The following is a 25,740-nucleotide window of genomic DNA, read 5'->3' as shown; positions in this document are numbered from 1 at the left end:
AAAAGATTTGTCCTTGCTTTCCTTTGCTGAAATTCGTTTGCAACCTGACAATCATTCATAGAGCATTGCTAAAGTGATCCTGAACTAATACAAAGTAGCTGTCACCCACCCTAAACCTCTAGAGGGAATTAAAATCATTTTAGCATATTTTTCACTTCTTTGCATACCACATCAAAGTATATTGCCTGTGTTTAAAACTTCTACCTGTTTTCCTCTAAGCTTGCTAGGGGGGAACTGAATTATATTTGATTGCATTCCTGAGAACTGTGTGCTTTCCTTCCATCTCTTTACCTTGCATAAAGGGGGGGGGGTGTGAATTGTCAAAGAAAAGTGATTACATTGTCTTTTGTTGAAGTCATATCAAGTTTATTTTCTGTACTGCATTTTCATTCATCATTGCATTGTCCTTGAAGCCATAAAAGCATTCTCAGCTACTTTATCCTCTCTATATCAACTTCTAAGCCATTAAAAAGAGTGTGCCACTATAACATTATCCATTGTTGATCAACAAAATATTCTCAAGTGTGATATCAAATATTAATTAACTATAAAAGTGTGATAGATATATATTGTTTAATTTTCAAATAAACCTTTTAAATTTGCAAAACAAACCTACTTCTTGGCTCAGCGGGGTCAGGGGGATTCTGAGAGAGGGGTGTTATATAAGGGTTGTCATCCAGAGTAAACGAACTGGACATAAAAATACATCAATAAGGGCTTCCATCAGCATCCCAGACTAGGCATTGACTTAGCTGTAGTGTTGAATTGAAGTCGCTTACAGGCCATGGAGAGAGCTAGGCAGCAAGTGGCCCAACACCCTGCCACCAGTGTTAGCCAGTCTGCCCCACTACCGCACATACCCTGGCTAACTCAATACCAGTGTCACCCAGCTCACCAGAGACAGCCCATACCCGCAAGGGGACGCAAGGGGCAGTGGCCTCAGCACCTTGCCACCAGCGTCATCCTGCCTGTCCTGTAAGTGGCCCCAACACCGAGCCACCACAAACACCCAATCTGCCCTACATGTGGCCCTGACTGCCTGCCGCTAATGTCACCCTGCATGCCACGCTATTGAAGGAACAGGCCAATGTGGGCTTGGGAGAGGTACCTGCCGGCCCCCCGAGTTCAGCCGACAACTTGTTCGACCAACGAACCATGCAGCCCTGGCCCCCAACACCAAGGACCAGTGCTTCGGGCAAGCAATGGGTTGCAGCTCAACACGAGTGCTTGTGCGCCCTGCTGCGCCCCTGGAGGAAAGAGACACTCCTGACTGGGGGAACATCGCTGAAGAAGGGGGTGTATGATGTACAGTCACCCCGTGCCCTGTCAAAGTTACATAGAGCAGCCTGGACACCCGTGATCTGCGTCTTGCTACCGTGCCCATAACATCAAGGGACTATGCCGGTATGGCCCCTTGTACCCGCCAGGTGCGGCTTTGCCTGCCGTGAACTGTACCATCAATGGACCTGGACGTGGGAAGTGACTCCTGAACAGACACCGATGGAAAACAAACTTGTCTCCTGCAGTCCTGCAATTGCTTAAAGAGGACTCAGTACACTTGTGTGTTTTGATGCTGTGACCTGCATAGTAGCTAAATGCTTAAAGTGGTCTCAGTAAAGAACAATAATATGAAGCTGTGATCCCGCAGTTACTAGGTGTGCATATAGTGCCAGCCGCCAACCATTGCGTCTTTTGCCATAGTTGTAGTTCCGAACCCCAGGTTAATAAGGGGTTTTTGTAAACGTTGGTAGAACTGCCTAGATTCCACCTTCAGCTCATCAACCACGACTGTCACACGCTGAGTATGTTTAGAATGGGCTAGTATGTGTTGTGTAACTACCTGAGTAGCTATGTATGTGTCAGTGGCATATCATACCATCTGTCTACCCCGCAATGTCTAAAGTGATAAGTACTTTGTCGTTCTGTAACGGGTGGGATTCATGTATGTTTCAGCAACGTTTGTTTTGTTCCTTATGAAAAAGGAGGAGTGTTATGTATGACCCTCCAATGTGTATTGCCCCTTTAAGGGGATGTGTGTCACCCACGTGTATTGCGCCTTTAAGATGGGCCATGACTCTGTCATGGCCCAAGCTAATAAAAGGAGCCCATGAAGGCACGTGCAGGAGAACGGCTGCAGACTCCAACCATGGAATATCTGTGTCAGTCTCTCATTGTGGGCCTGCAGGCCTACACTGTGTGATCACAGTCCTGTGGCCCTGGCCAGCAGGCCCCATGCTGTGTGAACACAACCCTGCAGGTCCTAGCTGGTCTGGGCCCCCCAGACCAGCCTGGTGCCCTGGTTCCAGCCCAGGCACCCACCACCCTGGATGCTCCAGGCATCCATGGTGCTCCAGCACCCAGGCTGTGCCACAAACCCTCTCAGGGAGTTGCCCTGCCACATCAAGTAAATCCGGGTGACCCCAGCATCTCAGCATGGTGCTGGGCCCCATAACAATTTGTACCATTAAGCTGTACCAATTGTTTTGACATTACTGAATACTTGTTTTGATACACTTTCTGTACTTTTTACTTGTTATCGCACTGGGCTGTCTAGTAATTATTTTGTGTGACTATGTAATTAAACTTTGTTTTGTAAATAGACATATTGACTTAAGGTAATACGCCTGTGACATTTGACGGAATAGGTCCGTTAATAGTGCACGTGGTTTACCTGTTCGTTACAACAGGCTTTTTTTTCGTTCACCTTTTATACTTTGCCAGCAGTATTATGGTAAAATCTCCTCTATCTGGTTATTTTTTGGTTACTAATGATTCATTTTTTGAAAGACAATGCTCATTTGTATTAAGGAAGGCCGGTTGAATTAAATTTGCTATTTCACTTCAAGATAATTCAGTCCCTGTGCGTATGTTAATGAGCCCGGCCTCACTTTTTTGGGGGGACGTGAGCCCACCTTCGGAATCGCTATACCTTCCCGGTAAATTCGCTTTGCTTGATAACTTATATTAACAGTTCAAATTCATAATTCCAAGCATGGTTGGTACGATGGGTTTAACTCCTGCGGTTCGGATATAAAGGGCATTTTAAACAAATGTGGAAACAAGGGAGTGAACGCTTTGAAAAACATTCAGACGAGCTTGGGTATTAATCTGGACATAGCGCGTCCATTGGGAATTGATATTTGGGGGTGTCAAAATCGGCCACTTAAAGTGACGGCCTGAAACTTCGTATCTGCACCTCGGAGCACCGCCCCACTCATGCCCCTCCTCCCGCTGGTGGGGGATGGGCGAGGCGCACCACGCTACGGAAGTTAACTTGTGGCTCATTATAGAGGGCGGGGTCTGGCATTCAGTGCAGACGCCAGCGATGGAGGGCGAACCAGGACTGAGCTTGTATCCTTATGGTGCTGTCGACAAAAGGCGGCCTCCAAGGCGGAAACGCTTCTCGGGCCCTTCGATATAACAGTAAAATGTGATGCGCAGACTAAAAGAATAGTTAGCTGTACGAACAAAATGACTGCCCGGTAAATGGTGGCACAGGCTGCGTAAGCATGGGGCGCGCGCATTGCGGCTGGGTGAGCAAAGCGCGGTGATTGGGTGGGAAGCAGGGTGGGCGGACTCCTCTGATTGGTTATGATTCTGAAACTCTTTAATTTAAAGATACAAAACTCAGAGATGTCCCTGGTCTTTCTGTTCGGGTTGTTGCAATTGCGTCTTTTATCAATTTTGTATTATCCTAAACATGGTTGTATGTGTTGTGCACAGAAGAACAAGAAGGTACTTAACGTTTTTTTTTTTTTAAAGACAAGCAAGGGATAGTCAGCTTCTTGTTACTGTCGGATGCCTTTTAACAAGAGCAAAAACGGGTTGCTTTGCCAATGCTTGTTTTTTAAGTATTCAGTGCATGGATTAGATTGGAGCAAATCTTTGATTAAGACCTTTTTATTAGGTCAGGAGCTTGTTTCCTGCTGAAATTAAGCCATTGCCTTTCAGAAGACTGCCTAGAATTAACACTGGCATCCACTTAAAAGCACATTTATTTTTCATTTTATTGTACATTTGTAAGGTGCTTATATATCAAGTACACTGTGTTTCAAAGGGCAACAGGGAGGAACATGGGCATGAAAAGCAAATATAACAATGAAAGATAGAGGCAGACCTACTAGGCCTTGTGAGCATTCCAAGTGTGGAAGTGCAGAGAGAGAGAGAAGGGAAGATGGTGGGGGTGGGGGGGCTAAGTGATAGGTGCACCAAAGAGAGTAGTGCTAGTGAGTGAGCAGCTGTTAAGTGACTAGGTGTGAGTGGTCCGCTGCCAATAAAGTTAGCTGAAAGAGATGCAGGGGGAGGTTGTTTTGGATGGGTCGGTATAGGTAGTGGATGGCAGTGTGGCCATAGATGGTCAATTGGTAGGTAGAAATAAAAACACACCCCACAGGTTTTGTGTCCCTCTTCATGTACCATCTCTCTGCTATCTTCACTTCCCAGGCCAATAGTTTTAGCTTCTAGGCAGCAGCGCTGACAGCGTAAACTAGTAGCCGAAAACTAAAAACATTGGGTCAGTGATATGGCCAGGACAGCACACATTTGGATTTAAAGGGATGGTCTAGTAAAAATTTTTATTTAAAAAATAGATAGGCCACATAAAAAAAATATACTAGCATCCTCCGTTTTAAAACTTCCTATGTAAAATTTTGAGCTATTCAAGCTCAAAATTCGAAAAAGCAAGCACAGGGGCGCAGCCATTTTGTGAAATGGAGGCCCTCCTGTGCTGGCTTTTGCGGCACTAATGAAGGAAAAGCCAGCCAGCTGTAGTAAACAAAGTCTACCGCTGGGTGGCTTTCCCTTCATTAGTGCCGGGACTCGGAGGACGCGGACCGGAGACCAGAGCAGGAAAGCTGCAGCTGAATCTCGGTAAGTGCTATTTATTTTTTTTACAAAAAATAAGCACTAGCTGCATTTTTTTTTCTAAGTTTTCCGGGCTGGAGGAGCCCGGAAAACTTAGAAATAAAACCGCAGCTTTAAAAACGTTGTATTTATGTTTGCGGCCGTTTTTGAAGCGACCGCAAACATAAATACAACGTTATTGTGTTGGAAAACGCTGCAGTTTTAAAACCGCAGCGTTTTCCAACACAACCGCGTGTGTTTCTGCCTGCTGTGGCTATCACTTTGGGTCTCCGGTGAGCACCGGAGACCCAAAGTGAAAGCCACAGCAGGCAGAAACACACGCGGTTATGCTTACATGCCGCGTGTGTTTCTACCTGCAGCTGATTTCCCATTTGGGGCTCTCGGGCTCCCCGTGGGGAGCCCGAGAGCCCCAAATGTGAAATGCTAAATGCTGCGTTGTCTGCCTAAATCTGCTTTCCCATTTGGGGCTCTCGGGCTCCCCGTGGGGAGCCCAAGAGCCCCAATTGGGAAAGCAGATTCAGGCAGACACAACGCGGTTGTTTTCCGCAATGCCGCATTGTGTCTGCCTGAATCTGCTTTTCCATTTGGGGCTCTCGGGCTCCCCACCGGGAGCCCGAGAGCCCCAAATGGTAAAGCAGATTCAGGCAGACACAACGCGGTTGTGTTGGAAAACGCTGCGATTTTAAAACTGCAGCGTTTTCCAACACAATAAAGTTTGTTTGCGGTCGCTTCAAAAGCGACCGCAAACATAAATACAACGTTTTTAAAGCTGCGGTTTTATTTCTAAGTTTTCCGGGCTCCTCCAGCCCGGTAAACTTAGAAAAAAAAACGCAGCTAGTGCTTATTTTTTGTAAAAAAAATAAATAGCACTTACCGAGATTCAGCTGCAGTTTTCCTGCTCTGGTCTCCGGTCCACGTCCTCCGAGTCCCGGCACTAATGAAGGGAAAGCCACCCAGCGGTAGACTTTGTTTACTACAGCTGGCTGGCTTTTCCTTCATTAGTGCAGCAAAAGCAAAAGCCAGCACAGGAGGGCCTCCATTTCACAAAATGGCTGCGCCCCTGTGCTTGCTTTTTCGAATTTTGAGCTTGAATAGCTCAAAATTTTACATAGGAAGTTTTCAAAGGATGCTAGTATTTTTTTTTTTTATGTGGCCTATCTATTTTTTAAATAAATTTTTTTACTAGACCATCCCTTTAATGATCACTTTACTCAAACATGTACAACGTAGGACATTTACGTACGCCCAAGGACGTTTATGTACGTTTCTGGTAAACCATGCATTTGTATTCCCATTTGGACATCGATAAGACATAACCACATTTTAGCTCAGTGTACTCTTTTTTTTTTTTTTTTTTGGGGGGGGGATGGGTTCGGGGAACACAGCCACTGAGTGCAGTAATGAGTATGCAGACACATGTCTTTGTTTTCCGGGTCCTGCTTGTGCACTGCCCTAGGTGACGCCCATTTATTGGGATCACGTCATGACGTGGCCTTGACCATGTCCCTTAAAGAGACCACGCCACACTCCTCCTTTTTTATAACGTTAAGCAAAACAGTGAAACTTCAAACAGAACATGTAACTATAACCCAGTGTGTATATTCCATTTCTGTGCCACTGCTCTAATCGTCAAGCTCATAGTTTTGTAAGTATGGTGGGAGTCCATGAGGGGATATCTTCGGTCCTCTACAACCCAGAGTGTATATTCCATTTCTGTGCCACTGTTCTAATCGTCAAGCACATGGTCTTGTAAGTATGGTGGGCGTCCACGAGACTCCATGAGGGGATATCTTCGGTCCTCTACAACCCAGAGTGTATATTCCATTTCTGTGCCACTGTTCTAATCGTCAAGCACATAGTCTTGTAAGTATGGTGGGCGTCCACGAGACTCCATGAGGGGATATCTTCGGTCCTCTACTATCACCCTAGGCCATTCTTCTTGCTGTACCGGGACCACCTCATTTTCCATGGACCTAAAATAATCACTCTGATCTGCATCATCCATCTGGACCCCACCATGGTTGCTGGATACACCACAAGTGAGATGACCCTTTGGTACTTCATCTGCCAAAATTCCCCATTTCTGAAAGAAACACGAATTCCGTGTCACTGTATCGTGTCCATTTTTTTTGAAACATCTGTTTATTCAACTTTTTATTTAGAGGTCAGAGTACATTGATGACATTTACCCCTCTCTTCAATACAACCCAGGAAAGAAGATTGAACATCCAATATTGCTACATGGCCGGCCTGTCAGACCCCCGATCCCTCCCAACCAATACTGCCATTACCCTCTCTGCCCCCTTCAATTCCTTGCTCTCCCCAACCCCCGAACATTGCAACCCTGCCCCGCCACTCACGGAGGTTTCAAGTCCATCAAGGAGTTCAGTTCATTCAACAGCTGGCTCCAATCTACCACCACCCCCCTCCTCCAACCCAGGTCCCGTTCTGTTGCAAAATGTCCACCTCTGCCATTCCCCACCTATGGATATCAGTCTTCCATTGCATCAAGGATGGGCCCTGGGGTTTCTTCCAGGCAATGGTTACCTCTATTTTTGCTAATATCAGCATACATTGAGCCAGTCACCATCGCACTTTGTGCCTCCCGCCCTCCCCGCCGGTATTAGCCCTATGGGCATATTCTCGGGATACATTCAAAACTTGAATTGAGCAGCTCATTTATCTTGGAGCTCACTGCCTGCCAATAGCGTTCAGTCATTGAGCATCCTCACAACATGTGCCAGATCCCTTCCGGACCTACCCCACACCTCGAACAAGCGCTACTCGAGGCACTATTCATTACTTGCAATTTGGTTCAGCCCACATATACCCCATGCAAGATGTTAAACTGAATCAGTTGAAATCTAGCATTTCTTGAGACTTTAACTGTTGCCACATTGTACCCCAGTCTGCCTTCGAGATTTGGTCCCCTATGTTTCTTTCCCACTTGGTCTTAACCGTCAGCTCCCCCAGGGTGAACAGCCCTCGAAGTGCCTGATAGTCAAGAAACCCTAGCCCTTCTTTCCCCCTGCGTGAGCAACACCTGCATCAGTGGATTAGTGGCGGGTTCCTCTGGGATGTCTGTCCATATGGGGCTAGCTGCCTTGTCGCTGACCCATAGGTGAGGAATTGCCCTCTGGAGACTCCATACCATATCCCCCATTCCTCAAACAACATCAACTTTCCACCCTCAAACAGATCACCCACTGACCGACATCCCTTATCCATCTGGCTCGAGAACCCTATAAGTTGTATTGCCGATCAGAGTTCCCAGTCCGCACTCATGGCAAATCAGCATAATATAACCCTGGCATCCGTAGTCTCCCCAGAAGTTTCTTCCAGATCTCCCGCACCACTCGGAATATGTAAGTAGTTCCCTTCCCTCCAACCGTACCCCACAGTAGTTCTACGCCTGTTAGATGGGCCGGGAGGTCCCCCAGTAAGCCTGACAACAGTTCCCCATTCGCTTCTGCCCATGCTAGCACCACTTGCAGTAGTGCTGCCATGAAGTACCATTCATAGTTCGGTAAATTGAGGGTCCCCTCCAGGCACAGGTGTCGCAAGTTTACCAGCGAGACCTTTCTCCTCCCTGTGTTCCACAACAATTCCCCAAATTGCTCATCCAGCCTTTTGAAAAATGCCTTCTTAATGCCATAGGCAATAGTAGAAAAATAGTTGAGACGTCTTGGAACAATGACCATTTTACACAATGCTACCCTCCCATTAAAGATATATGTAACTTCTTCCAGAATTGGACTGAATCTCCTATTCCCGACAGTGCTCTTACCCGTATTATATACAAAGGTGTCGTCCATACTGTGGAAGATTTGGATGCACAGATATCGAAATGACTCCCCCTTCCACCTGATTCCCCAGTCCGGGTGTGTAGTGAGATCCTGACTGTGAAGGCCCCCCAACAGAAATAGCAGTGACTTTTCCTTATTTATACAGAAGCCTAATAGCTTCTGGCAAAGACTCAATACCTCCAACAGTATCGGCAAGTTTTCCAACGTGTTACTCACATATAGCAACAAGTCACTGACGTAAAGGGAGACTGTGTCTTACTCCGCCCACCAGTATCCCTGCCTCTCTCATCTCTTTCCTGAGTTATAGTGCCAATGGCTCTAGTACCATTGAGAATAATATTTGGGAGACTGTACACCCCTGTCGCGTCCATTGCAGTGATACCCAGTCATTCGTCTTCTCCCTTGCCATTGGCTTATTATAGAGAAGTCACAGCCATTGGCAGGTGTTGTCCCCAAATCCATAGCCTCCAAGCACCCTAAAAACAAATTCCCATTCCACGCAATGAAAGGCCTTCATGGCGTCGAAAGAGGCAAACGCCATGTCCTTGTGGGAATCTTTGACCTTATCCATCACATGATGTATGCGGTATAAATTCACTGTGGTGCTACGTCCTCCAATAAATTCGCACTGATCCGGATGCACCAATAGCGGAGCCACCCCCGATGGTCTGGTAGCCAATACCTTGCCCAGGATCTTTGCATTGACATTCAATAGTGAAATTGGGCGATAGGATGCACAGTCTAATGGGTCCTTACCTTCCTTCAACAAGACCGTTATTACTGCCTTTCTCATGGACTCTGGGAGAGATCCCATCCCAAATGCCTCATCATAGACTTTCTTAAGTCGGGGAATCGGGAGGTCCTCATATTTACAGTAAAATTCTACCGGAAAACCATCACTTCCTGGGGATCTATCCTTAAACTGGGCATTGCGGTCCATGATTATCTCAGATTTTTCAATGGGCTCCTCCAATCTATGCCTTAGATCTCTTGTCAGGACTGGCAGTTGTACCATGTCGAAGAGTTCCTCTGCATCTTAGACCAAGTACATGCCTTCACTATTTCCCGGATTACTGCCTACCTTGTGTTATGATGTGTCGGGGCTGTTCCCGACAAATCAACCAGGCCAATAGACGTCCTGCCTTATCCCCTTCCGCGTGAATTCGTAAATCCCGTTTGCTCCGAACAAATTTGGATAGTGATTCCTGTGTCTCCTGATGAGAAACTAAGGTCTTCGCTAATTCCGCCACCGTCCCTCCCGCACCACCTCTTTCTCCAGTTTGGATACCACCCCCTCCAATTTTAGTAGCTTGTCCTGCAGTGCCCTCACTCCTGTCGTTTTAGATATACAAGTCCCCCTAATCGTAGCCTTAAACGCCTCGCACAGGGTCCCCGGTCTTTCCACTGAACCTTTGTTTCCCCCAAAAAAACATACTATGTCTTCCCGCAGTGTCCCCACAAATGCCACATCCTCTAGTGCCGTAACTGAAAGGCACCACGAGATCACTGACGATCTCTGTGCACTCCCTCCAAGTATGTTACCGAGGGTGAGTGATCCAAGAGATCCCTCCCCAAATACGTTGTTTCCCCAAACAAGTGAAAGTGTTCCGCCCCCACAAAGATGGAATCCAGGCGTGAGTAGGACCCATGCACACCAGAGAAATAAGAGTAGTCTTGCTCCTGTCCATGTGCCTCCCGCCACAATTCCACCAAGCCTAGATCTCCAACAATCTTCTGCAGGGATGATGCCGCCTGCTGCTTCATTAGGCCCGATTTCCCCGTACCATCTAGTCCTGGATCTAAGAGACAAATTAAAATCTCCTCCCCATACAAATGGTCCTTTCCGGTATCCCCCCCCCCACCAGCTGCATCACCGACGGGAAGTCTACATTGAGAGTGTAAAAATGTATCACACACAGATCCCTACCTTCCATTGTACAGAGGAGAACCACTGAGTTTCCAAACTCATCAGTCAGTACCTTGTTCACCTGAATAGGAACCCCTGCCACCACCTAGATCAGATCAGAACCCCCCCAGGCGTATTTTGAGTAAGTCGTTCCCACTACTCTCCCTCCCCACCACCTCTTGAACAGTTAGTTCCAAGTCCTTCCTCACCATATGAGTTTCTTGTAACAGGGCCTATTGTACACCATGTCGTTTCAGGAATCCCCCTACCCGCTGACATTTCAGTTTCTTACCAAGCCCACTGTATCATGTCCATTTGACGCCGTCCCCATCGATACCTTCACATCTACTACTTGGAGTGCGTCTGGTTCGTAGGTCAGAGATAGTTCCCTTGCCGGAAGTATAGACTTCACCAACACGGCATCTCCTAATGCTACTGGGTACTCGCACACTCCCCTTGTGTTCTCGTCATCATTGGCCCTTCTCCTCTCACAGCCACTGCCTGATCATGAATCTCGCGAGAGCTCCGTGGCTCTGAAATCTGGGATGAAACCTCAAGGGCACCTCTGAAATAATGCTTTGGCCGGGGGGCATTCGAGTTGAAAAATGAGACGTGGTGCGATTATTCCAGTAGGAACTGATATAACGCTCTCTTAAGGCAAGTACCCTGTAGAGGGCGATGGAGATCTCAAATTCAACCTCTGGGTATCTGGACCATTGGTCAACCATGACCAGAAAGTCGGTGTCCTTGCTGGTGGAATCGAAGTCGATGTGTACTACCTCCCATGGCGTACAACGGCGCGGCATTGACACAATTCTGGGCTTCTTCTGCACCGAAGCTGCAGCCTGATGCCAAACACAACTTTTTACAAACTCCTCTACGTGCTGCTCCAGCCCAGGAAACTATACCTTCATCTTCAGGCAAGTCTTCATCTTTGCTGTCCCCTGATGTCCATACTGAACCAAAGTGATGACTCTGACAATGAGTTTGGATGGTATCACCATCCGGGATTACCGTAGTACCCCATTCTCTGTGAAATACAGTTCACTCTTGATGTGCCACAACTGCTCCAATGACATCCGGGTATTCTCTGTGCACTTATCTAAGCTCTCCAGTACAGGCTTCCACTCGCCTTTGGTGATGGCAGTCCTCATCGCCTGGAAACCCTCATTCTCAGACGTAAGTCTGAGTTCTTCAACTGAAATGGAGTTTGAGATTATGCTCTAGGAGATCATCCTCATAAACTCTTCAGTCTTGGCTTCCTCCTCCATTGAGCGGGGGGCAGGGTGTCAGGACAAATAGTATGCTGCATTATTGTTTCCGGGTGATGAACTATTTTTTATTTATTGGGCATTTGTAAGGGGCTTATACATCAAGAAAATGGTGCTTCAAAGTGCCCACAGAGCAATGGGAAGGGGAACAAGGGAAAACAGCAAGACAATGGAATAAGCAAAGAACAAAAAAAGTGGTCCTACTAGGCCTCGTGAACATTTGGATTGTGCAACGGGGGGAGGGGGCAGAGAGAGAGCGAGAGAGACGCAGAAAGAGAGGCGCTAGATCAGAGTCATACCAAGTGTTAGACTTGGATGCAGGTTTCAGGCAGATCTCATAACGGGGGCAAGAATATCAAGAGTGTGAGTGATGGCGAGAGCTAGATTGTTGAAAGCAGAGTCAATGGTTGAGTCAAAAGTTGGAGGAGGGCGGTAGAAGCGAAACCAGCAACTGACACTCGTTTCATTGGACGGATATCCGCAAACGTGGCTGGCAGAGCTGGGGGAGGTTTGGTCAGAGGGCCGAGAGGTAAAGAGAGTGTGGTTACACCAGTATAGCAGGGTGGAGTGGGGTAGAGAGAAGGAGATCAGAATGGATGAAAGCATCAGGAGTGCGTCCAGCCGAGTGGGTAGGGCCGGAGGGGAGACTAGAGGAGGCGAGTGAGGTGCAGAGGTCACGGGAGAGCGTGGAGGCCGTGATTGAAGATTTTAGGTGGATTCTGGAGTCACGCAGAAGGAGGAGATTGGTGGTAGAGGTCAGGAGAGAGGAGGAGAAATCAGCCAATTCTGAAAGTAAAGAGGCCCAGAGGCTTGTAGATAGTAGCAATGTTCAAAGAGGAAGTGGGAGAGATGCCAAGCTTGCAGACCAGGCTTTCAAAGGAGGAGTAGGGCTGGGGGGGGTATAAGGGAAGAAGGGATCCACTCGGGGAAGATCAAGGCTACACCACCACCAGTGCAGTTGGGATTTTGCAGCCATCTGGGAGAAGGGAGTCAAAAACGGTGACTGAGCTGGCATTGAACCTGGTCTTTGTGAGAGTGAGGGCGTTGAGATCAAAGTCTTCAAGGAAGAGGCAAATGTCGGAAGAATATTTGATAGCAGAACGAGCATTAAGTGAAGCCGGTCACCACCCTTAAAGGTTTTCCGAGGACGGTACAGGGGGGTGGAACACCCATCGGAGGTGAAGGAGGTGCTGAGAGAGCAAGGATGAGTAGCAGGAACAGGAAGGAAGTTGATATAAAACAGGAGGCGCCGGTCAAAGAGGAGGAGATTGGGTTGAGGACCCTGGGCCATGATAGTGCCTTTGTGATAGACATTAATGATGCTACTCGAGGATGAGAAGCCTGCCAAGAGAACGTCCCATCTAGTGCAACCATTAATGGGTGAGAAAGAGTCAATAGGTCTGGAGAGAGGACAGAAAAGAGGATGTCAGTGTGTCTGGAAGTGGCACTGACATAGGTGTCTGCAATAGGTAATGCAGATTTACAAGAAAGGAGATCTTTTTTGAACATTTTCCTTCCAGACCTAGTGAGAGAGGGTATGGGTGATAGCTTATCAGTTAGTGTAGATAGGCGAGGCGAGAGAGCCATAGATGGAGGTAGAGCAGGGAGTGGGCCAGGAGTAGATACTGCACTGGCACGAGACAGCTCACCAGGCTGCCTAGCAGCCGGGGGTAGTGGGTAGTCAAAAAAGCACACCTAGGTTTGACTTTGCACACAACGCACTAGAATAGCACACACATGGAGGTTTGCAACAATTTCAAAAAGCACAACGAGGTTTGACTTTGGCAAAGAGCGCCAGTGTAGCATTATTAAACCGGGTTAGGCACAGTAGGCAGCAGAAGCAGGTAAAAAAAGCAGGAATTAGATGTACAGTAAGTAACCATTGCAAGTTGGAGGAGGACACCGTTAGCAGTGAGACTGTAAGCCAAGGGAGGCAATAGTCCGTAGGCAATTGGGTGGAGAGTTATTGCCCATGGCAGGTGATCGGTGTGTTTACCGGGGCAAGCTGGTGACACATTGTTCATGGTCTTGGATGCAGGAAGCAGTTTGTTAATTCTGTGATGGGTGGATCGGAGGTGTGGAAGCAAGGGGGGATACCTTCTGGCCCCTGACAGGCCCAGACAGGGGCCTTAGAAGTGGGCCTTGGTGGGGGTGGCTTTTGCCTGCTGGCTTCCCAGATTGGCCCTTTTGGTGGAGGTCGGGCGAATCAGTACTCTGGGTGTGAGAGTTACACAGGCACTCCGGTGACTGAGAAAGAAGCAGCAATGATGGAAGTGTGCCCAAGCACTGGGACACAAAGAAGACCAAGTGAGACCCAGTAATGCGCTGGGCACGCAATATTCAAAATGGGCAAGGGAACGCTGCTGCAGGTATTTCAAATCAGGCTGGCAAATAATTTGAAAATAAAGAGCGCCTGAAGCATTCTTTGAATGGTTGGCACGGACCCCAGAAACAAGGCTGCTCCTTCAGCTTTGTGGGTGTCATGTGCAAGGAGCTGGCCGCACGTAGATCTTCAGGATGCTGGCTCCGATGTAATGGAGGGTGCAGAGGCCTGCCATGGGCCTTAGAAGTTGCTAATTTTGTATTCCTAAAGGGCCAGCATCCATTTTTCAATCTAGGCTGGTGGTTTCGATGATGACCCTATTAAGATGGGAACAAGAGGCTTCTGGTCAGTAATCACTGTCACTAGTTTTCCCTAGATGAAAATGCCGGCAACCCCACAGCGCTGCCAAGGCCTCACTGTTAATTTGGGAATATCGTTGTTCCGTTGACGATAAGGCCCTGCTTGCGTATGCCACCAGTTTAACTTCTCTCCTGTTGGACTGAGTCAGTACTGCTCCTAGGCCAAATGGGCTGGACTGACAATGAACTCTGAGGACTGTCCTGGATCAAAGAAATGCTGTTGTGCTTTCTGCCGTGAGGGCACCTTTTAATGTCTTCAAACGCTGTCTGCTCCAATGATGTGCATTGCCACACATTTTCATTATTCATTAGATTACGAAGAGGCTCTGATAAAGTGGCAAAACCCTCAATGAACCTCCTGCAATATGACACCATGCCTCAGAAACTGCACACTTCGGACACATTTTCTGGAGACTTGGCACTCTTAATGTCTTGTATTTTGGCGGGATCTGCCGAAATTCCACCTGTCTGGAATATGATGCCAAAGAATTCTATTTTCCGCTGTACGAACATGCACTTTTCCTTGTTCGGGGTTAGGCCCAAGGATCAAATTCTTTCTTGGGCTCTTTCCAAACAATCGATCTTCCACTTCCGAGCGTGCAAAAAAACAGAATATCGTCACTTATGTTGATGGCTCCTTTAATGCGTGCCAATGCACCCCTCCCAGCGTTTTGAAACGCCTCTGCTGCCTAGGACATACCAAAGTTCAACTGCTTATAACGGTATAGACCCTTATGCATGGTAAATGTAGTGGGGCGGCAAATCCACGTGATCCGACCGCAGTTGAATTTACTGTGGCCGGAATGTTTGCATGAGAAAGGTGCGAACTACCAAAAGTTTGCATCTTTCTCATGCGAACATACGTACGTACACCCACCACACACCCCCACCCACACCCCCAACATAAACAAACCCCACTTCTCTTCAGGCTGGGTCTCTGCAACGCCAGTTCCCTTTCACTTCCGTGATCGGGAACTCGCGCTGCAGGGTCCTTTTTTCTTTTACAGGGGGCTCCAGGGGTTTCCCCCGCTCACTATACTGCTAAGTATAGTGAGCGGGGTGTTTCGGGGGAAACCCTGCAGCCCCCGCGTTTCTATTTTTTTAAATGTACCTGCAATGCTAGCACCAAAAGTTCGAATTTATGGTGTTCGAACTCTTGGTGCTAGCATTTGTAGAACCTTTTGTACATGCAACCGTTTAGATACAGTCTTTTTGTACAAAATCAGACACCCAGTGTAGGACCAGCTGATGGTATCCAGCTTGGAGAAAAACGCATCTCCCTGCAGATCTGCAACCACTTCATCAATCGTCGGCGCAAGGTGCCTCTCCTTTTTTATGGCCATATTGGGAAGGCGCATGTGCACACAGATGCGGATCGCATCAGGCTGTTTAGACATGCGTACCACCACAATCGGGGAGACCCATGGGGTGGAACCGTCCACAGGCTCGATGTCCAGTTGTACCAATTTTTCTAATTCAAACTTGACCTGATCTCTTAAGTGGAATGGTATGCGCCGATGTTGCAGAGCTATCAGCTGGACTGTCTTGTCAATGTGCAGATGAATAGGCTCTCCTTTCATCATGCCAGTTGCTTCAAATATGTCCTAGAACCGCTCGATGAGCGACTGCACATCCTCACTCCAAATGCGAAGTTCACAATTTTCAACGCCTCAGCTGCTGTGCAGCCAAGCAGCGTTACATCACTCACTTTTGCCAGGAAGAACTTGGCTTTGATCTTCTCTCCTTCGTGTTGTACTGCCGTCACAAACATGCCCTCTAGGGATAAGGGTATCTTCCCACCAAAATTAAAAATGCGCACACAGGCGTTGTTTAATGAGGGAGCATGATCCAGGGCAATGTAGTGAGTGAACTCCATTACATTCACTGACGCACCAGTGTCAATGAGGACAGGAATGTCTGTTTCATTAATGTGAACTATACATTTAGGCTAACTTTATTAATTTTTAGTCTTCTTTCCAATTTTAAGTACGCTTGAGATGAAGAAAACGCCCTCCTCGTCTTCTTCCTCAGCTACCTGCTCATCTTCCTTTTCAGCCGGCCCTACCTGTGCGATCTTCTGCTTTTGCTGCTGATTAACTTGCTTTGGCTTTGCATTGCCTTGCGATGGCGTGGCCGTCACTGGGGCACGGCACACTCTTGTGAAGTGATTAATCACTCCACATCACCCACACGTGTGACCCTTGGCGGAAAAGTCAACCGAATGTGGCAAGTAATGCCCACATTGTAGGAATATGGGCGTACGCTCCGTACAATTGTCCTTTTTGGGCCACATGCCTCCTGAATGGTCTGCTGGTCTGTCTACCCACTGCGAATACTTCCTCCAGCTTGATGGTCTTCATTGTGGCCCATGGTGGACACCCTGACATCAGTCAACTTGTGCGACCGGTCAGGTTCCAATATTCTCACCAAAGAAGTTCCCTCAAGATCTGCCTCCTCATCCTCACCGAAGAGCACCCTTGGATGACCTTTTGTCGACTTCCTCTTCCCTGTGTAAGAAACTAGTGATGGCAACAGTAAAGACAGACGCAAGTGATCACAGTTCAAGGGGGTTTATTAAACTGTATAGGTAGGTTGGAAAAACGCCTAATCTAAACCTAAATCTAAGATTGGAGCAAGCTACGACCATCAAATAATAAGGCAGTCCTAGTGGTATCTTGTCAAATAAAAGGGCCTATACTAAAAAAAAAAACATAAAAAGATTGCCTTTCCTTACAACTAGATACAAAAAGAGTGTGGGATAGTGTTAACAGGAAAGAAAGAAGTGTTCACAAATGATACGTCAGGATGTTATAGCCAGGGGTCTCCCTTCCCCACGTTTTGGGCATGGGACAAGGTGGGATTCCTGAGCGTAGCGCACACTCCACCTTTCCCAGCACAAGACTACAGTTCTGTTCTCAAGTACCCAGATCTTCGGTGGTTAAGTCTCTTTTCTACAAAAAGTCTCTTGCCTCTGAGGATCTGATCGGTTCAAAATAATAACACAAAAAGTTCCTTTCCGTCTGTATGTTGGGTGATGGCTTTTCACCCCAGGATACCCCTCTTCCGGGCTCAGACCCCTCTGGAATGTCAGCCTCCCTCTGTCGGTTTCACTATGGCTTTATTCACAAGGTTTCACCTGCTGCATTCATGAATCGTTGGGTAAAGCCTTTTCACCCTTGGATCTCCCTCTTCCGGGCTCAGATCGTCCTCGAATGTTAGCCTCCCTCCGTCAGGTTCACTATGGCTTTTATTCACAAGTCTTAATGTCTTATTAAACAATCCACTGTGGACATCCCTCCGTCGGGTTCACTCTGGTCAACACAATGTTCATTGGGGCATCATGCTTCGCCCCGTTCTGTTGGCATCCCTCCGTCGGGTTAACTCTTGCCAAACACTCTCCTTTCTCACTAAACAGGATTCATCTCCCTTAGCTTTCCAATTACGTGCCGGTCAAAGACTTTCGACTGTACAGGGGGTTTTGCTAGACCCCTGTATGACCACTTTGACCTTTTCCTTGCGGCTCTCCTATGGCCTTCTGTTCTCAGTAGTTTCAACAATAGGGGAATCAACCAGAGTCTATCGAGTGAGCACCCATGTGGTGCCGGACCCCTCTGCAGCTGGTTTTCCCCTTAATTTGCCATTTGCAACTTTCGTTCAACACAGTTCGGTTTCTTATCAGTCCTTCCTTCGACTCACTGGCTGGGATGAACCGCTTGGCTTTTCCTGTCTCTGGAGTCAAGGATGGTACCATGGTAGCAAGTGTCTCTTCCGGCCCTGATTATCAGTGTAGGAGGGCTCAGTGTACCGTTGACATCTGCTGCAACACTCGCTTCTCTCCTTGTGCCCCTTCAGTTTCCGACTCTTTTCTCCTCCTCTTGAACTGCCGCCCTGGGATAGCTGTCTCGTCTCGTGGTTTGCCTTGCTTGTAGTGTGCTCTCGTTCTCCACCTTTGATCCCTGTGGGGAAGGGAAAGGGCCGTCGGGTGTGTGTGTGTGTGTGTGGTTCTGGTCAATTGCCTGACTTTGCCTGACCCTTCTGTTGGGACATGTCAGATTGAACAGCTCTAGTGTTAGTCTGTTGTCTTTCGTGGTATAAGTAAGTGTTTGTGTCGGAAATCTGGGCTGTGGGTGTGAGTATCCTACGTGGTAGGATGGGGGAAAAAGTGTTATAAGAAGGGGGATACTGTGTCTCACCCGTCGGTGTCCCACCTCCACTCCCCGAGGACCCCTCATCCAGGTAATCCTCCTGCACTGGACCAACCCCCCAGGAACTGGTTCCAAAAGCGATGGCCGTGTCCTGGCCTCCTGGATGGCAGATTCCTGGGGACTAGTAAGTGAAGCACCTTCAGGTTTTTCACATTAGCCAAAGCACAGGAAAAGGCTAGCTGCTTCAGCCTCCCATGAAAGAAATCCAGCATTTCCGACTTCATCACAAACCTCTCTTAGTCAACATTGACCATTGGTGAAAATATATTCTCTCACCGTGGCTGCGCCATAGGAATTGTTCACAGCATGATGAGTCTTAAATACTTTGTGAACTGCTCGGCCTGCATAGTAGAGAAACATGGACTTCTTGGCGTGATCGTTCCATCTCGCCTGTGGCGTTAAAGTACATTTTGAGCCTGTCTACCCACAGATTCCATCATAGGCCTAGGCTCGAGGGGGGGCCCTGACATAAATTCAATCAACGGGGAAGGTGACCCTTGCTGACAGGGCATCCTGCGAACACCTGGTGCCTCTTCATCTTTGTTATCCATGGCGTGATATGATGCTCAGTGACCAGTTTAATTTGACGTAGTGCCTCTCTTTAGCGTGTGTACATGGGTGCTGAGAACTCTAGGATAGTTTGTAACCCTTGGTAGTATGGATTCAGGCTTAGTGGCAAGTTCACATTGGAGTTCTGAGTGTGCAAACAGAAGTGCTAAGCGCACTGGGCGAAGCAATAACTCTGCACAGTGTATGGGGCTAAAATGATGCTCCAGAAGGCACACAAGCCCTACTTTCTGGAGCTTCAACCTTCGTAGGTACTTCCAGGTGTACATGTAATTGGCGTGGTCCAGGGTTAGGCTTCTTCTGTTCCTTTTTCTCGACTGAGATACACAGACCGTGCTGGACGTCACCATAGGGCCACAGTAGGCCACATGTGCAGTGAACACACAACAGGACACAGGCACACCTCGCTCATTGCCGGCAGGCCTAGGCGAATGCATCCAGGACTGCGCACTGCGCCTGGAAAAGGAGCCACCCATTGGGTACATTCGAGCCGCGACCACTCGCAGCCGAAGCAACCACCTCGTCGCCATTGTTTGGGCAGTTCGTGGAACATAGACCCATTCAGTAAAGTAATGAGTACGTAGACGCAGGTCTTTGTGTTCCGGGCTCTGCTTGTGCACTGCTGTGTCCCGCACGTGATGCCCATTTATTGAAATCACGTCATGACATGGCCGTGACCAGGTCCCTTAAAGACACCACACCACACCCTTCACAAAGGAGAAATATCCCTTTGCATATCAGTCTGATCCCATCCACCAGGGCACAACAGCTCCGAAATGCTTGCCAATTCTCAGAACGGAGTACCTTGTTGGGCCTCATCAGTGAGGTGAAGCTGAGACACCGTGAGCAAGGAGTCAAGTTTCACCTCACTGAGGAGGCCCAACAGTATCTCCTGGTTGGATGCTGATTTCTGTTGCCATTCTTTTATCTGTATGTACGTCTTAGCTTCCAGTCTTTGTAAACAGTCCCCAAATTGGTTGATGGTGTCATCTTTTTCTCTGATGACATGCAGGGGACTTATATCCTTACTGATCCTCCTGTCATTAATTCTGCTAAGCTTTTCCTTTTGCTGAGTTGCAGTGTGCTTCTGTACTTTTGCAGGACTTTGCAGATAGCTGTGAGGGGTCAGTAATGTGAGGCGGACAACTGCTTGTGGATTTGTCAAAATATGCCATTTTATTAAGCACATTTTATATGAAAATTCCCTGCTCTACAAAGGAATTCCATACCTAGTCTAAAAACAAAGGGGGCATTCTCTAGCATGGGGAAACTGGCCCTCATGTTAAACAACCAATACAAAGAAATAAATAGCAACACAATATAATAAACAATATTCACACAATATCTGAATTACCGTATGTGTCCCGGGTAAGGTCCCTCCCCCAGGTTTTGAACCAGTTCTTAATAGTTCCAAGTCAAAGAAAAAGTTAATCAAACATAAATCCACTGGTAACAACTCTTTGTTCCTGGATGCAAAGACCCCCTTCCAACTTACAGAAAATAGATGTTGTAAGGAAGGCATGGTATCAAAGTAAGACAGACACAAGTGATCACAGTTCAAGGGTGTTTATTAAACAGTAAAGTGGATGAGATAAACGCCTAATCTAAACCTAAATCTAAGATGGGAGCAAGCTACGACCAGCAAATCATAAGAATACTGTCCAAGTGGAGTCTAGTCAAATAAAAAGGGCCTATACTAAGAGAAACTATTGCCAATCCTTACCGCTATACTACAAAATAGTGTGGGATAATCTTCATAGGAAAAGAAAGAATTGTTCATAAAATGATAAGTCAGGATGTTATGGCCGGGGTCTCTGGTCCCCAAGTTTTTAGCACAAGACAAGGGAGGACTTGTGAGGACAGCACACTGCTAGGCTTTCCCAACACGAGGTTACAGTTCAATATCAGGACCTTTGGTGTCCAAAGCTTTTTCCAATGGTAATCCTGGTTATGGTAAATTGTCTCTTCTTCAATATACCTTGTCACAAGGTGTAATATTCTTTAATGTCAATAATACACAATTCTTTAGGGCTTCCTTAGTTACAACTTTACATTGCTACATTTGTCAGGATGTTCTCTCTGTGCTGCTGCTTCTATTTCCAACAACCACAATCCTACTGTTGGTACCATGAGATCAGTCTCCTTTTTCCCCACAGTATGTTACTGCTTCAAACCACTTCAATGTGACATCTGTGGACAACTTAATATACCACCAGAGTTTAAACACTACAACCACTGCCCAGTACTTTGGAATTATTAGGTAGGTTTTGACAAGATACTTCGAGCTCTACAGGTAGGCAAGGAACTCTTCCTTTTAATTACTTTCTCAAAAGGGGCAGCCTTTCTGCCTCTTCTGTCTGTCTGACTACCACAAGAACAACCTGCTTCTGCCTGTAAGAATTCCTTCTTTCTGGCTTCAGCACTCTTTAGCTTCAGGTAACAATAGTCTTTAGCTTCAGGTAACAATGGCACACTAGTATCTTAGGACACATGAGTGTTAACAACTTCTCAGGGTGGTTGGATGGCTCTTTAATTATTGCCAAGACTGGTTTCACTAGACAAAGGGGATGCCTCTTGGCTTGGGTAATGCTTGTTCTTCTATTCAATACTTTTGACGCATTATAGGGTTCAGTCTTTAAATTAGGCACACTCAACCTCTCTTAATAGTAGATTTCAAGCTCTTAAAGTTGAATAATGAATTGCACTCCCGTGTAGTGGCAAGGATGAAGTACTCACTTCCTTTGGAAATTATAATTAGGTACATGTGACCTCTTCTTTTCATGTAGTTTTCACTCTTTGTAACTTGTAATACGTATAATGTTATAGTGAGGTATTCAGTAAGATTTTAGGAAGCGTCCCTTCTTTATTAGGGATACGAGACCACTCCCATTATACAGCAACAATCAACAATGGGTTTTCAATGACTTCAGCTTCTCACACGAGATCACGGTATAGACGAATGCTACAATTTAATTGTTAACTAGACTTCAGGTATAACAAACAGCTTTCACTTGCATTTAACAATACACAAGTCACTTAAAAGCTGACTTCAGTTACCGGAGTGTATTTGAACGCTGTGCTATGCTGTGCTTCACTCACAGACTTCACAAACACTACTTTTGCAGGTTGCACGGCTTTCCCGACTTCCTCTACCACTTCTACTGCTTCTGGCTCGCTGGGGACACACCCTTCTCCAGCACGGGTGTCTTCGGTCCGGCCACTTGATTTGGGAGTTCCTTTTCCTCCCGAGACCCTCGACTTGCCTTCTGTTTCTGGCCTTGGTCGTCTGCATGTTCACGGCTCAGCAATCACAGCAATGAAGCTCACATGAGGAAAACGCAGCCTTCAGCACATCTTCCGCAGCGCAGCCTCTGCATTTAAGATTTTGGGAGAACAGGACTCTCTCAGAACTAGCAGGTGAAATCTTCTGTCTCCTCGTTCCGGCGTTGCTTCTGCTCTTCCACTTTCTTGTAATTTGCCAGCCTTGTGCTTCTCCTCTGCTTCTACTGCTACAGCCACCCTTCCAGCTCCCATTCCAACTCTTTCTACTCCTCCTTTGCTGAGGGGGCCTTTTATGCCTCACAGGTTCAACAATTGTCTTCATGTGTAGGCTTAATTGCCTGACTACTGCAATGGCTACTAGGCCCAATTGCCTGATCTGCATGCCTCTTCTGCCCTCTTCCTCGTCTCAGAATCTTTAGGATTCTGGGACTACGAGTTTCTTCGAACAAAGTTAGGTTTTTCAACTTCGGCATTGTTTGTAAGGGTAGATGTAATTCCCTTAAGGTTTTTAACAGAGGGGTTTTGCGAATTAGTTATTGCAGTGGAAAATGGTTTGGTGAAGACATTTCCATATTCCTCTGCATTGTACCCTTTGAATTGAGGAAGGTATTTAATTTGATACCAGTAAGGATCTTTCTTTCAGTATAAAATACTCAGATTTTGTAACCTTAGATCTAATATGAGGTTTAGAGGCATTACAATGACAATAAGCCTTGTCCTTTTTAGGCACATTAGGAAGAATCTTTCTGTTAGTGGAAAAATACTGTCTCATCCCACAGACTCTCCTCACCACCCTCAGGGTTGGGATCGGGAAGCGTCTGCCTACCCCTGGCCACCTTACAGGAGACCTTAGGCAGGATTTCAGTGAGAGATCCATAGGATTCTTCACAGAGCTTAGTGGGTGGTTTTCTATAGTTTTGCTTGTTGTAGCATCTTTTTGATTCTTTCCACAAATCACTCAGTCATGGTGTTTGCTTGTTGCCACAACAGCATTACTTTCTTGTGTTGAAATGCTGGGTATTGCGTAAATCTTTTGCATTTGTGGTTTTGGAATGGTGGTCCAGTCCATTGTCAGTCTTTACGGTTTACAGACTCCCCATGTGCTGAATACATTGCAAAAAGCTGCTGCAACCGGTTGGCAAATGGTTGATTGTGCAGTGCCTATGGCTGAGAACCTGTTATTTGTAAATCATTACTAGAATATATTGTCCTTTTTTCTGGGGCATGTAGAATTCTGCGGCTTCTTGTTGCCATTGTCTGGGAGGTAGTTTGGATATGGCGTCTGGGGAGACGGTGGATCAAACACTGATGTACATTGCATGTTAGTCATGACTGCATCAGATTCTCTACCATCACATCCATGAGCATAGACCATTTTCTGTCTCGTATTCAGTGTTCTGTGTCAGTATGCTTAATAGACCTTTGTCCTGCTGCTACGACTCTGTATGAGACTCCTCAGAACCATGACTATGGTGCCCCCCTTGACGAATCCTTTCATATTGCCTAATTCTTGGCTGACGGCCACTCACTTTTCCACTTCCAGTACATCAACCCCCAGGGTGTGATACCTCCTCTCCAAGAAGTGCTTCCACTTCTCTGTGGTGGGCATTCCTGCAGTTGTCAATGTGGGGGATTAGTTGGTTGCAGTACTGGTTTCTTCAGGCAAAAGGGATGGAGGTACTGTTTGGTGGATCACAGAATATAAGTATTCTTCAGCTACCTGTCACAGAGGTGACTCTGGTAGTCTTAACATGTAGTCAGTTGGGTTTCAACCCTTTCCTGGTTTGTGTTATTGTGATATCGCAGTCCTGCAAGCAGAAGCACACCTCTCTGTACAGGGCAGTCCTTTTTCCTTCCGGAATGTCTCAGTCATTGGCTAGTGATAACTGACTCTTCGTGAGTAAGAAATAGTGCTGTGTGCATACAGACAACAGAGGTGGCAAGTGACTTTTTATATCTGGTGTGGTGAGTCCGAAGGAGGACACAGACTCTGGTTAGCCATTTCACAGAGAATATTATTAAACTAAAAAGGGTAATGCCTACCTTTCCCTATACTAGAAGGCATCCCAACATAACAAAACTAGCTAAGGGGTTCCCCCGTCGTCAGTGAAAGTCCAACTCAGAATCAGTCCACTGTCCAAACTACCCTGCTCTGACCCTACCACTAGTATAACAACAAAAGAGGAGAATGACTCCCTTCTGTTGGCTGATATTATTCCCAATTCGACTCAATAGGTTATTCTCAAGTAGTTCTGGGCAACTAGTCTTGTTAAGTCACACATTTCTGATATAGCACTTTTTCAACTTGTAATCCTCTCTTGCTTCGGTTCACTCTTCTGCTCGCTAGGACCTTCTTCTCTTTTATTTGGATGTTTCCATTTCCCCGCATAGGGCATTGTTACCCAATATTGAACACTTCTCTCTTGACTTCCTGGGTTTTCAGCCTTTATATCGCAGTCTTTAACTTAATCTCAGACTCAAATGATTCTGTAGTTTTCCCCTTCTCACAAAGCTTCCTATTGTACAACGTCTCGGGGCTTTTGTTTTGATTGAATGTCCTTAATATTCGGACGAGTAGGAGCGTTCCAGTAATGGTTCTCTCTATCTTCATTCAATCTCAACAACATATGACTGGGATGAGTAGGAGCATTCCAATAATAACTCAGTCCCCTTCCCGGGTCTCCTGCCTTCCCTGTTACCTGCAGTGTACAGGGATAGCATCACTGGGGTTCTCGCTTGGTTGGGAAGATCCTGTTCCCATGTCAGGTTGACCTCCTGTATTCTCAGTGCTTGCAACCACGGCTTTTGCAGCTTCTCCTCTGTCGGCACACTCTGTGTCGGCTCTGCGGTGGTCTGGATGTTTATGGACCTGCAGGTCCACCTCTGCTTCTCAGTCATGCCATCACCTGTTTCCTTCTTCCAGTAAGGATGTCTTGTGTTTGTCTTTCCACCTCTGCTTCTCAGGCTGATGCAGTGCGTCACAGTCTCCTTCCAGGTTCTCCTCTGGAATAGGAGGCTGCGCGTCCTCTGCACACACCTGCGAGCGAACTTACATTTTGCAGGCTTTCGCTCACTCTTTTTCCATCTCCACCTCTTTCCTTTATTGTGCTGTCATGGGCCTTCCTAGACGCAGTGTTGCAGTCCTTTCTTCTGTTTGC

The 25,740-nt window shown here is 46.9% G+C and overlaps 1 protein-coding gene across 1 annotated transcript in view; it reads left to right on the top strand.

Moving 5' to 3' along the window:
* The first annotated feature begins 3,235 nt into the window (after nucleotides 1–3,235).
* The window catches only part of LAGE3 (L antigen family member 3), a 65,828-nt gene continuing 43,323 nt past the window's right edge, over nucleotides 3,236–25,740 (top strand). The window contains exon 1 of the mRNA XM_069645224.1: nucleotides 3,236–3,351. Within this exon, the coding sequence (XP_069501325.1) occupies nucleotides 3,242–3,351 (110 nt within the window). The 5' untranslated portion in view covers nucleotides 3,236–3,241. The remainder of the gene's footprint in view (nucleotides 3,352–25,740) is intronic.

The sequence above is a fragment of the Ambystoma mexicanum genome, chromosome 2p (genome assembly GCF_040938575.1).
Source record: "Ambystoma mexicanum isolate Mex_15411 chromosome 2p, UKY_AmexF1_1, whole genome shotgun sequence".
Classification (NCBI taxonomy): Eukaryota; Metazoa; Chordata; class Amphibia; order Caudata; family Ambystomatidae; genus Ambystoma; species Ambystoma mexicanum.
Note: the sequence above shows the minus strand (reverse complement) of the source record. Positions and strands in the feature narration are given on the sequence as shown.